The sequence below is a fragment of the Canis lupus genome, chromosome 20 (assembly GCF_003254725.2).
Source record: "Canis lupus dingo isolate Sandy chromosome 20, ASM325472v2, whole genome shotgun sequence".
In the NCBI taxonomy this organism is placed as follows: Eukaryota; Metazoa; Chordata; class Mammalia; order Carnivora; family Canidae; genus Canis; species Canis lupus.
In genome coordinates, this window is record NC_064262.1 from 16,996,960 (window position 1) to 17,009,044 (window position 12,085).

At 37.4% G+C, this 12,085-nt stretch overlaps 1 protein-coding gene across 12 annotated transcripts in view; it reads right to left on the minus strand.

Moving 5' to 3' along the window:
* CHL1 (cell adhesion molecule L1 like) overlaps positions 1-12,085 on the minus strand; it is a 195,426-nt gene that overhangs the window by 28,857 nt on the left and 154,484 nt on the right. For all 12 annotated transcript variants that reach the window (XM_025451569.3, XM_035702513.2, XM_035702507.2 and 9 more), the window contains 5 exons: positions 8,445-8,585; positions 7,765-7,876; positions 5,836-6,002; positions 3,179-3,344; positions 398-522 (listed from right to left, as the gene is read on the minus strand). In XM_025451569.3, coding sequence (XP_025307354.3) covers positions 398-522; positions 3,179-3,344; positions 5,836-6,002; positions 7,765-7,876; positions 8,445-8,585 — 711 coding nt within the window. The remainder of the gene's footprint in view (positions 1-397; positions 523-3,178; positions 3,345-5,835; positions 6,003-7,764; positions 7,877-8,444; positions 8,586-12,085) is intronic.

Sequence of the window (12,085 nt, forward strand, 5' to 3'; positions counted from 1 at the left end):
GAGCACTGAACCACCCCCACAGGACGCCTCACCTGCTCCCCCCATGCTAACCCACCTCCATTCCTTAGCTCTATTTCTCCACGTGCTAGGAAAGGGCAGCTCAGGTGCCCTGACAACTGAAGCATGCTCTAGTTTTCGTTCTGCTAATACATCGCCTACCTCCCACAGCTACTGGCAACATTACCCATGCAGGAAAAGAAATTAAGCATTAATTAATTTCTTTAAAGCCAGAAGAGAAGAGAGCGTTTAAAAGTGGAGTAACTATTTAAATGAAAAATTCAAACAAACAGTCTATGTGCAGGGGCTCAAATAATTGTTGATTTAATGGTCCAAGAACAATGGAATTTAATCCATAATGGGAAAGAGATGAACAGAGATTTTTCATTAGCGCACTTACCGAGAACAGTTACTTGAGTTACATCAGTAACACTATCCAGAGCCGTTTGAGCCGAACAGGAGTAAATACCTTGGTCCTCTGAGGTGACATTAGATATAGTCAAATTAGCTCCATCGATAATGATCCTACCAGTAAAAAAAAAAAAAAAAAAAAAAGAGAGTATGATGAGGATGAAAACAACAGAAACACATATCCAAAAATTATATTCCCCATAGGAAAAAATATTCAAGAAAGAGTTTTTAAAAAAAGGAAACAAAACACAGCTTTACATAATGGAAATTTTATGAGGGGGTACCATGGTTGAAACTGGAGATGAAGTGCTACTTGAGCATACACAACTGTCTATACAGCCAAGAAAGCTAACAGTTTGTTTAGCTTTGTTTTAAATACCAAGTGCAACCATCCATGATGCATGGGTCAGTGATAGAACTGTGCTGCCTGGTGTTTCTAAAGACTGTACTATACATTATAAGAGTTAAGGCACATTTGGATAATTCTTCTGGTTTAAGGGAATCCCCTACATAGGATCAGCTGGGGTGCTTCTTACAAAGAGACATTCCTGAATCACACTCCAGATAGCAGAGCCAGACTGTCTGACCTGGAGTCTGATAATCTGTCTTCTTGACAAGAGTCCTTTTTCTCCACAGCTTTACTTCACAAGTAGGATGCACATTCAATAGATCTGATAATAACACTGTGATTTATTTGAACAGCAGAGGGCAGACTAGTACCTCTATTTTTGCAAATTCGTTGCCACTAGCTTTTTATCATTTGTTCTATTTTGCCAATTTGTAATCCGGTTGAGTACATGAAAATTTCTTTACTATAAATTATACCTTTTTACCCTACCCCTATGTATTGTCAACTTAACTATTTAAGCACTTTTAGGAAAATTCAGTTCCACTAAATTTGAAATATATTTACAACAGTTGGCTATTTAGTCAAAATAAATAGTGTCCTTGCAGAAAGGGAGAGAAACTCTTATATAATTGACATCTCTGATGTAAAACTCACTAAAACTCTTCCTATGTAAAAGCCTCTGGCCCCCACCTACCTACCAATAAGAAGGTGTACCAGCAGGAGGTGAGAGATGGGAGCTTACTAATGGTTCCCTAGAAATTAAGCAGATTCCTGTGATCTTAGCTCTGGACCTCAGTCAACCCCAGCAGCAAGAATTATTCCCAGACTTCCCAACTCCTGAGATCTCTTCTAAGAGAGGGTAAGATTGCTGTTCCTCACCCCTACCCTAAGGAAAACTTGCACTTGCAAGTATCACTTGCTTAGTTTACTAAGATAGCCAGAGGCTCATTTGAGTGTCAGCCTCAGTATCCTACAGAAACTATTCAACTGGGCCACACAGAGGATGTTTGGAGTTTCTGGGATCAGGGCCTAAATATACAGGTCATATCACCAACTAGGCACCAGTCTGATTCGCTTTTTGGCTGTAGCCCAGAGACCATATGCAAGACCTAAGGCAACTAGGCAGTAGTGACAAAAGAGGGAGGATATGGAGAGATCTGAGCAGTTGATAAATCAACTAAGAACTAACCAAAGGGTGAAGATCTTTGTTACAATGTGTAGTCTTTTAGGGCCATAATTAATCTCTTCACGTTTCAGTGACAACTGGTTGTAATACATATGTCCCTTTCCACAAACTCTTATGTATATAAAAGGGATAAGATGGAATAAATTCAGTACCAAGCCGAAACCAATGCCTCTGTATAGAGGTGGTGCAAGCACACACATGGCGTGCACACACACACAAACATACCATAGGGTCCACACAGATAAGAGAAATGAGATAAGCCATTAAAAATTTGGAGAAATTAGTACAAATCATGAGACCGAAATTGGACTGAGGACTTAGTATTTTTTGAGCGCTTGGTATATTAACTCATAATGACCCTATGAAGGTGTCTTAGGAGTGTAAAATTAAGGTACAGAGAAGGTAAGCAGCTTGTCTAACATCATAGACAAGATAAGTGATCACGTTGGGAGTTAAATCCAGGCCATTGGACTCAAGTCCATGCTCTTAATTATCACCCTGTCACAGTCTCACCAAGCAATGCATGTCCTACCTTCAGATTTACTTTTTCAGAATGATGAATAACAACATAAAACTAGAGGAGAGATTTGGCTAAGGACGGTCTAACTCCTACTAGTCACAATGCAAAAGACAGGAGAGCTAACCTCTGTACGTTTTCAAAAAATAGCGTAAGCATTCAGTAAATACTGATTCTTTTTCTTTGATGTACTTAATACTGTCTAATGCTATTCAGCTTCTTTTCACACTTCCTTCTACCTTCTCTCTTCTGTATTTTTTTTTTGTATTTTTTTTCTGTATTCTCCATACAGAGATGAGGAGGCTTAAAAGTGTAGTTGCCAAAGCTTTCTAACTAGAAGGACAGTAGGTATGACTCAGGTTCTGTCTATTCATGATACAGACTCATCTGAGTTTGGGATGTAAAAGGGTGATAGGCAGGCTCCCCTCTGGGGCCATGTGAGCAGATATGCCTCACATACCTGGAGTAGGCTCTGTTTCATGTACTAACAGGATGATACACATTCTGTAAAAAGTCAGCAGCAAAAAGAAGATAACCATGCAAGAGAAAACTGAAACAGTGCTTTGTACCACCTTTTAAATCCTGCCTTAAAGACTGAAATGTATTAATCACTTTTTGTATTTTTAATTCAGTGCAAATACTTTTACAACTATTTTTTTTCAAGTGCTAGGTGTTCATCCCAAGCAAACATGATGACATAGCATAATACTTTTCCTACCTGCCATCCTCTGTGGCATTAATTTCAAAGGCTTCTCCATTTTTACTCCAGGACAACTTCAAACTATGCCTCAAATGTGGGTCACATGTGCTTTCACAATGTAATTCAAGTGTATGCAATTTGGGGACACGAGGATTCTTGGGAGAAACTTGAAGTTTTGTAGCATCTGTTTTTACCAAACATAGAGACTAGTTAGAAGCATAAATCACAGCTTATTTTGCAATCAAGGGTCTGCAATTTAATCAACCCAAATTGTCGATGGAATAGTCATATCTTCATGCAATGCTTGTTGCACTATAATTTCTTAATATCATATTTCATTACTACGTTCTTTCCATCAGGCCTGGACCTCTGAGAAATTAGGTTGGAAGTACTAATTAATATCTTAGAAATTCCCCTTACTACTTCTTAGGCAAAAGGAATAAGAAGAGTGGGAGCAAACAAATGTCTCTAGATATTGAGAAAAATAGAATTTCTTTCTAGTACTTCTGGCCCTGTGATCAAACCACTGTAAGGGGGGAGGGGGAATTAATTGACTTTCTATTAATGTGTTTATTAATAATTCAGGAGCCAGAGGTTAAATTGTAAAGCCCATGTATATGTGATTTATTAACATGAAAGTGGGAATTAGAACATAAGCTTCATGAAGAAGAGGCTGTGTCTATTTTTTTTTTTTTACATGAAGTATCCCCACAGCCCAGAAAGGACCCTATACACCGCAAGCACTCAACATATATTTGTTGGATTTCTTGTTGAATGAGATAAGGTAAGTGATATTATAAAAGTAAATTAGTAAAGTTGGAAAATTTAGCTTCAAATTAAAATATATCAAATAAATAAAATTTAATTTCCATTCAAATAAAAAGAATCGTATTTGGCTGTCTTAAAAGTGTTTGCTCAGTATTACTATTTCAGAACATAGGATCCTTACTCTTAGAGGCCATATTAAGGGTAGATATACTTTATTTACCCTGCTATGCCATTTGGTGACCCTCTCAGAGACCAAATCTCATGAGCTGACCTCCAATTCCACAAGACATTTTAATATTCACTATCTACATGTCACTCCATGAACAGATTAAAAATTGAAAGTAATAAAAAAATTGATCATTCAGTATCCCAGGCATGAATCTTGAAGATTATTTAATTGAATTAATTATAAGTGAATTATTAAACATCTACTCCTATCTCTAAATTTAAAACCAGATATCTCCCTAATAATAACAGATACCACTTAATAAAGCACTTATCCTATTGACCAGGACCTCTGCTAAGAAGCTCACAGTCACATACTTTATAATTATAATTCTACAAATATTAGTATTTTCACCTTATAGAGAATATAAGGCTAAAATGAAATTAAGTAATACTGTGTCCTAACCAACAAGGGTTTGAGCTGGAATCTGAACCTAAATTGGTAGAGACCAAAGCTCTTTCCTTCAAACACTGTACTATATAACTTCTTAATCCATTCTACTTTCAATGTTTCTTTTTTATATGCAACAATTGTGTTCTTATCCTTCACTGATAACATTTCTATATGTCTTACACATAAAGTAGGTGTTCACAGCAGATGAAAAGTTCATGACCTTGTCCATCTCTTTGTCAAATGGCAGTTCTGAGGTCCACTCTGGGCCAAGAACTGAGTAGGGCAATAGGAATGTTAAGGTTCATTTGGATTCCAGACTTCCCCCTCTTTGACTTTGAATCTGAATTGCTAAACTTTGATATAGGTTGATTTTATAAAGTATAAAAAGAATCATCTTCACGGACTTCACAATGGCATTTTGAAAATTGTATATGACACATAAATGTGCAGGCAGACATGAGAGTTAAGAGAATATTTATGTACTTTAAAAAATGCAGTCCATAGGTTTGGCGTGTTGGATAACTTAAGGTACAGAAAGAAACAAATACTGTAAAAGAATATAAGACAGAAGAAAAACAAGGAAGGGAGAGTATGTGTGAAGTGTGTGAAGAGGAGAGAAATATCAGTATATCCATGAAAATGGTGATTAAACAAACACACTTGTCATCTCAGTAGTAGTACTAGTAGGCTATGATAATGACAGGTCACCAGTAACATAGATCCTCTCTGCACTTACTGTAGGGTCTCTCTATTATGTTTTCCTGAAAAGGATTCTCAGAGAAATTTTAAAATCAAAATATTAGTGAAACCCAGAACTTTGTTCTGAGGAGAGAAAAAAATAACAAAGCTGTTTACGAGGTAAAAAGAAGACAAAAAAAAAAAAATCTCCTGTCCTATAATGCCCTAGTCTTTATGAAGCTGAACTTTAAAGGGTTTGTGAAATTTTTAGCTCACAGAATTGACTGCTGCTGACACTATGTTGAGTTTGTTATTGAAATAAAATACAGTTACGGAAATATCCCCAAATAGAGCATTTTAAATCATTCCCAGCCATCCCTCAAAATACCCAAGTCCCTCTTAAAATTGTAAAAAGCCATGAACACATTGTCAGCACATCCTATAATTTTTGTGATGGTCTTTTCAATGGAACACAACCTGGGAGGTTTGAAATACGATCTAAAATCTTTAACGGACCCTGAAACTTAGATCATATTGTGTCATTTGGGAAAATGAAGACAAACTGAACCCATGTGAAAATTCATGCAAAGTAAAAACAAAATAAAAATACTTCTAATATCCAAGTTGGCTGTGACTGCGGTTTTTCCCTTAGCGTTTTCTACCCAACAAGAGTATGAGCCAGCATCATCTTCTGTGGTTTTATTGATCTGCAGTGTGCCATTTTCATGAATATGGTACCGTCTGCCTTCAAGGGGTTTCGCTTCATCCACCTTCTGCCTATGAACACAGAAAGCATAAATCCATTTAAGAAGTGAAAGAATTGTATCCTCTTTCTGAAGTTGGTTGCTGATGGCATTCAGGCTCCCCCTTTCTTCAGGAGCTCCATAGACCTTATGAAATGTTCCATTGGGGCTTATAGTTCTCCCAGAATGGGTGTTTATCTTATCTACCTTGGTGTTTATCTTATCTACCCAAATAGATTGTGGCTAGAGGAAATCTCGGTCCATGCTCTATGCTTCTGCTGTATTTCTCGTAGCTACAAGGGCCGTTTTTGCATCTATCCTCACAGCTTAATAAATATTATCTGGTATACTGATGGTGAACTCTTTAGCTAATGATTGCTTCAGGGTACCAAATGGGAAAGCTAGTAATTGAAAGAGATAATGAACCTTCTGAACCTCCTGCCGTCCTGGGGGAACATTGGTCATTCAGAAATATTATAGGCCAGGAAGTAGTTCCTGTCCTGTGGACATGGATTACATTTGCCCTGATCAACCAATGTGAGTCATTTTCTCACATTCATCCATTTTCTAAGCTTTTGCTGCCAAAGCTTGATTTACCCGGTACATTTCACAATAAGAGGCTCTGCTGGAGAAAAAAAAAAAAAAATTCAAAGGGTAAACTCTGGCTGCTGTTCACATAGGATTTTTCAGAGCTGGGACTAGGGTAACGCCAGCAAGGCTCTTGCCTCCAAGACAAAATGTAAGGATTGCCAAAAAATCTCAGGGCTCAAGATAAATACTATTTTAACAGAGTATTTTTAAAAATAAAAACACAAAAAAATCCACAATGAGCAAAATATCCTATTTTTAAATAAAGACAGGATCTAACCCTGCACTTGCGTGACCCTGGCTCTCACTTGTCACTCTAATTTTGGCCCTGCAGAATCACAGCAGACTTACTTAAGAATAGTTCATCTGAGTTTTTCTGGTGAAGTAACAAATATGGCAGATCCACACAAGGCATCTGGACTTACTACACCAACTGATACATTGAAATTAAATTCAAAATACATGTTGGAAAAGTTTTAAGCATATATGTTTGGAATCGAATGCATGCTTAGATTATTATTTAGAAAAGACCCCAAACAACAAGAAAGTATAGTTAAGTATGAACAACATGGGTTTGAACTGTGTGGGTCCAACTACATATGAATTGTTTTCAATAAATATATCCAAGAAATTTTTGGAAATATGCAACAACTTAAAAGAACTCATAACCTGTGTGGCCTAGAAATACAGAAAAACATTTAAGAAAACGTTAGCTATTGTTTTAAGAATACAGTATATGATACAGATAACATACCAAATGTGTGTTAATCAACTGTTTATGATAGGTAAGGTTTCTGGTCACCTGTAGGCTATTAGTAGTTAGTTTAGGGAGAGACAAAAGAAATATACGTTGATTTTCAATTGCATGGGGAATCAGCCCTGACCTCCACAATGTCCAAGGGTCAACTGCAATATATGACTTTCGATCCACTCATAATGAAAACCCAAATTTATCTATAAAATTGTCTTAGTAATCAACTTCAGTTCTTTGCTTTCCTTTGTAAGCAGAAATGGCTCTCCCTAATCTCCTCATGAGAGAAAATTCCACATATCTAGTCAACAGTTCTGGAAGAGGTAGGTAATCAAATTTGCTACCTTATTTCTCAGAGGTCTTGGCTACATATAACAACAGCCTGTCAAATGATGGATGAAGACACAGGTGAAATCTACCACTGACATTCTTTTAAGAAAACCTGGTACTGGCTTACCAGGACACCACTGGGTCAGGTGAAGCAAAGAACTCGCAGTGTAGGAAAGCGCTGTACCCAACCACCGTAGCATAGTGCTCTTCATCTTCTGTTTGTATCAGTGGACGAACATCTGTTTGAAAATAACATAAATACAACTGTAAATGTTCGTGTAAAACATAATATGCACACCCTAGATGTTTCTATATCCTAGTCATATTAACAAAAACAAGAGACAGCTAAATATTGCAGTACATATTCTTGAAGTAGAAAAATATCCAAATTCAATACATTTTTGAAAGTATAATTTTAGGGGTACCTGGGTGGCTCAGTTGGTTAAGCGTCCAACTCTTGATATTAGCTCAGGTCATGATCTCAGGGTTTTAAGATTGAGCCCACAGGGGGCTCCATGCTGAGTGTGGAGCCTGCTTGAGATTCTCTCTCTCCCTCTCCCTCTGCCCCTCTGCACTCCACCGCTCATGCACTTTTGCTCACTCTCTCTCTCTCTCTCAAATAAATAAGTAAATAAATAAACAAATAAAAAAGAAGGCATAGTTTTACTATGAAGGCTAATGCCCAAATGTTAGGTGAAAGGTACTTGGATGTTCCCCCCATGTTTTACCTATCTGGAATTCAATCTACTTGTGTATATGACCTTGAACATCTTCCTTTAGGAAACAGAAGATAAACAGTCTGCTCACCTACAACATCAATATTGGCATTGGCAAGGATAGTACCGTGGACATTTGAAGCTTCACATTGGTACACAGCAGTGTGATTGGGTTGTAGGTTGGTAAAACTGATTTCCCCGGGGGAGACAACATCACCAGCAAATGGATTTTCTGCAAGAGATTAAAGAATGTCAGTTTGATAAAAAATAGGACATAAAATATTTATATACCATTTATTAAATGTGTCACACAGTATTTATATTTTAAGACCAGTTTAGGGTGAATAATAGTTCACTGAAGCAAATTTGTAGAATTTCTTTTCATCAACCATGGGTTTTTCTTTCCAGACCCTTCTCCAATTTCAATCTTTCTTCAAATTAATATTTATTGCTAAAATATTTGTTGATGTCTAGCTCACTGCCTTTCCCTTTTCACACCCATAAATAAAATTTCAGATTTTCTTTTCAGCATTCAAGTCACACTAGAACTAAACCTCACTTATTCTCATAAATTTAGGTCCTGATACTGCCAACACAAATGACATGATCATCATGGAGTGATCCCCCCAATCCACCAACACTGGCTCCTGTGTTCCCCATTTGACAATTTTGTTCCTCTATTTGATTTCTCTGCCCTTGTTCAATTTTCTGATCTATACCATTCATTTCAATTTTCTTGCTTTGCTATTTAACAGCTCATATATTTTGTTTTCACGGTAAGACTAAACCCTTCTTGAGATCAAGGACTAGATTTTCTACTTTTTGGCAATAAATCTGAGCTTACTCCTGATTCAGGTATAATTCTGGAAATATATTTGGGAAATGAGAAAATCTAACATTTCTGGTGCATTTATTAAGGGCCAGAGAACTCTGTTGGAAGTGGCACATGTGTTGTCTCATTAATGCTGCTCAGAACCTGCTAGATCAGTAGTAATATGTCTATTGTGGAAGGAGGTACTGGATTTTGGAGAAGTGAATGACACATGCCACAGCATTTGGCCATATGCCAAACCTTGTGGCCTTGCTATGACAATACAACCAAGCAGTGTAAAGGAAATATATTAGCCAGGAATGTCCAGTGAGGGGCACAAATGTTAAAGTTTTTAGTTTAAATGACATTACAAGGGGCACCTGGGTGGCCCAATCAGTTGAGTGACTCTTGATTTTGGCTCAAGTCATGATCTCGGGGTCTTGAGGTAGAGCCCTACATTGGGCTCTGCACTGAGTGTGGAGCCTGCTTAAGATTCTCTTTCCTTTTCTCTCTGCCCCTCCCTGCTCACACTGTCTCTTTCTAAAGACAAGCAAACAAACTGAAAAAATAAATAAAATCCTTTAAAAAATGACATTACAAGATTACCAATAAAACTATTTTTTTCTTATTTTTTTATTTATTTCTTGTATCTCTATTATACAAAACAGTGACTATACTAAGTTTTGGTTTATAGAAAACACTGAGTACCACTTATTAAAATAGAAGATTTTAAAAAATAAAATAAAATAGAAGATTTTCCCTATACTTTTTTTCTTCTCACAGTCAAAAATGAACATATTTTTACACCTGACTGTGAGCTCCATATAGGCAGGATCTTGTCTGCACGTTGTACACTGGTCTCCAGTGCCTGCTTTTCAGGCACAGAGGAGGTAGTCGGTAAATATTTCCTGAAATGTCTGAAAACCGTTTATGTTGGGTGGCATTTTATTCATAGAAGATCTCTGTGGTAGGCCCCCAATAGATACCCATGTTCTAATCTCTACCACTAGAACATATTTTACCTTCAATGGCAAAAGGGACTTTGTTGAGGTGATTAAAGTTAAGGACCTTGAGATGGAGGGATTATCCTAGATTATCTAAGTGGGCCTAATGTAATCACAGGCTCCTTAATATCAGAGAACCTTCCCTGGCTATGGTTAGTGGAAGGGAGATGGGACTAGGAAAGAATGGTCAAATATGCAATGATGTTGACTTTGAAGATGGAGAGTCATATGCCAAGGAATGTGGGCTCTCTAGGAACTGGAAAAGACACGGAAAGGGGTCCATCCTACTCCCTCCAGAAAGGAACACAGCATGGCTGACACCCTGATTTCAGCCCAGCCCAAAGAGGCTTGGTTGCACTTTTAACACATAGAATTGTAAAATAATTAATGTAGACAGTTTTAAGCCACTAAATTAGTGATAATTTGATAGCAAACAGCAGAAAATTAATACAATCCTGTAGGGGAGTTTATCTCTTCAGAATGCTCAGGATGAGTTGCTCTTTGAAGTTCTTTAAGGCTGCAAAGGACTGAATCAGATATATAAATATTACATAGAATGGAAATGGAGTTGCTAAAACTACAAGCTCAGAGAAAGACTTCAGAACCTTTAGTCAGCCTACTGTCATCAAACATCCCAACCTATGAATGTCTACAATCCATCTGCAGGGGAGCAAGGAGAGCTATGGTCAAGAGCTGTGGAAGGAACACTGAGCTCAGACTCCAGGGATATGGCTTTGGTTCTACACCTGCCATGATTCAGCTGTGCTCTCTTTTGTAAGTTTATTTTCACATCTCCTTATCCATGAACAAACCTATGGCTCTACTTTGAGAATACATCCAGAACCTAATCATTACCACTACCAACGTAGACCTAGGTTCCCAGGTCTTCAGGTGGCTTTTAGCAGTAGAAGTAGAAGAAGTAATAGAAGTAGTAGAAGTAGTCATTCAGTTGATTCCCCATTCAGAGGTCAGAAAATCCTTGTTAATAGGTTATATCATGTCATTCTTCTGCTCCAAAATCTCCAAGCGCTGCCCGTCTTATTTACAATAAAATCCCAAGTCTCCAGTCTGACTTTCACCTTTATATATAATGTGGCCCTGCACCTGCTGATTGATCGTGTGTCTAGCACTGCCAACTCACTCAGCTTCAACCACACTGGACTCCTTGCTTGACATCAACACTCCAAACATAGCCCAGGGTTCTTGCACTCACTGACCTGTCTACCTTGAAAGCTCTTCCACACATATTTACATGGCTACCTCCCTCACCTCCTCCAGGTATTCTACTTAAAAGTAAATTACTGCGAGAAGCTTACTATTATTATCTTAAAATCAAATAGTAACTCTAGGTCCTGAACTTCATTATACTAAGCCCTTACTCAGCTATTTTTCATTTACCACACTACAGCACAGGTTTATGTACTTATTCGCCTATTGATTGACTCTCCCTACTGGGTTCATTTTATTCACTGCTACCTCCCATGCAATAAGGCCAGTCAATGTCTGGCACAAAGAAGGCATTCAATAAATATTACTGAAAGAATCAATCTGTTAAATATGAATAATCGTACCTGCATTAAAAATGTTCATTTGGGGATTCAAAGCAATATGCGAATGTCCTTCATAAACTGCCAGGTGCCATTCAGATATACAATTTTATGATTTTATGTTTCAGAGAATCTTCATTCCTTATTTTAGCGTCCTTAACATTCTTTATAAACAACAATTGTTTTCATTTCCTTTGGATCTACCTGAAAACTCATCTTTCATTTCTTAGTCTGCTCTCTAAAGAGATGACAAAAAAACCTTCAAAATTGAGGATATCAATAATGCGGGCTAAGGTTTCCTGAATGCTTGCTATGTGACAATAATAATAAACAATAATTTAGGACTGTCTTGAGCATTCTCTGCATGGTG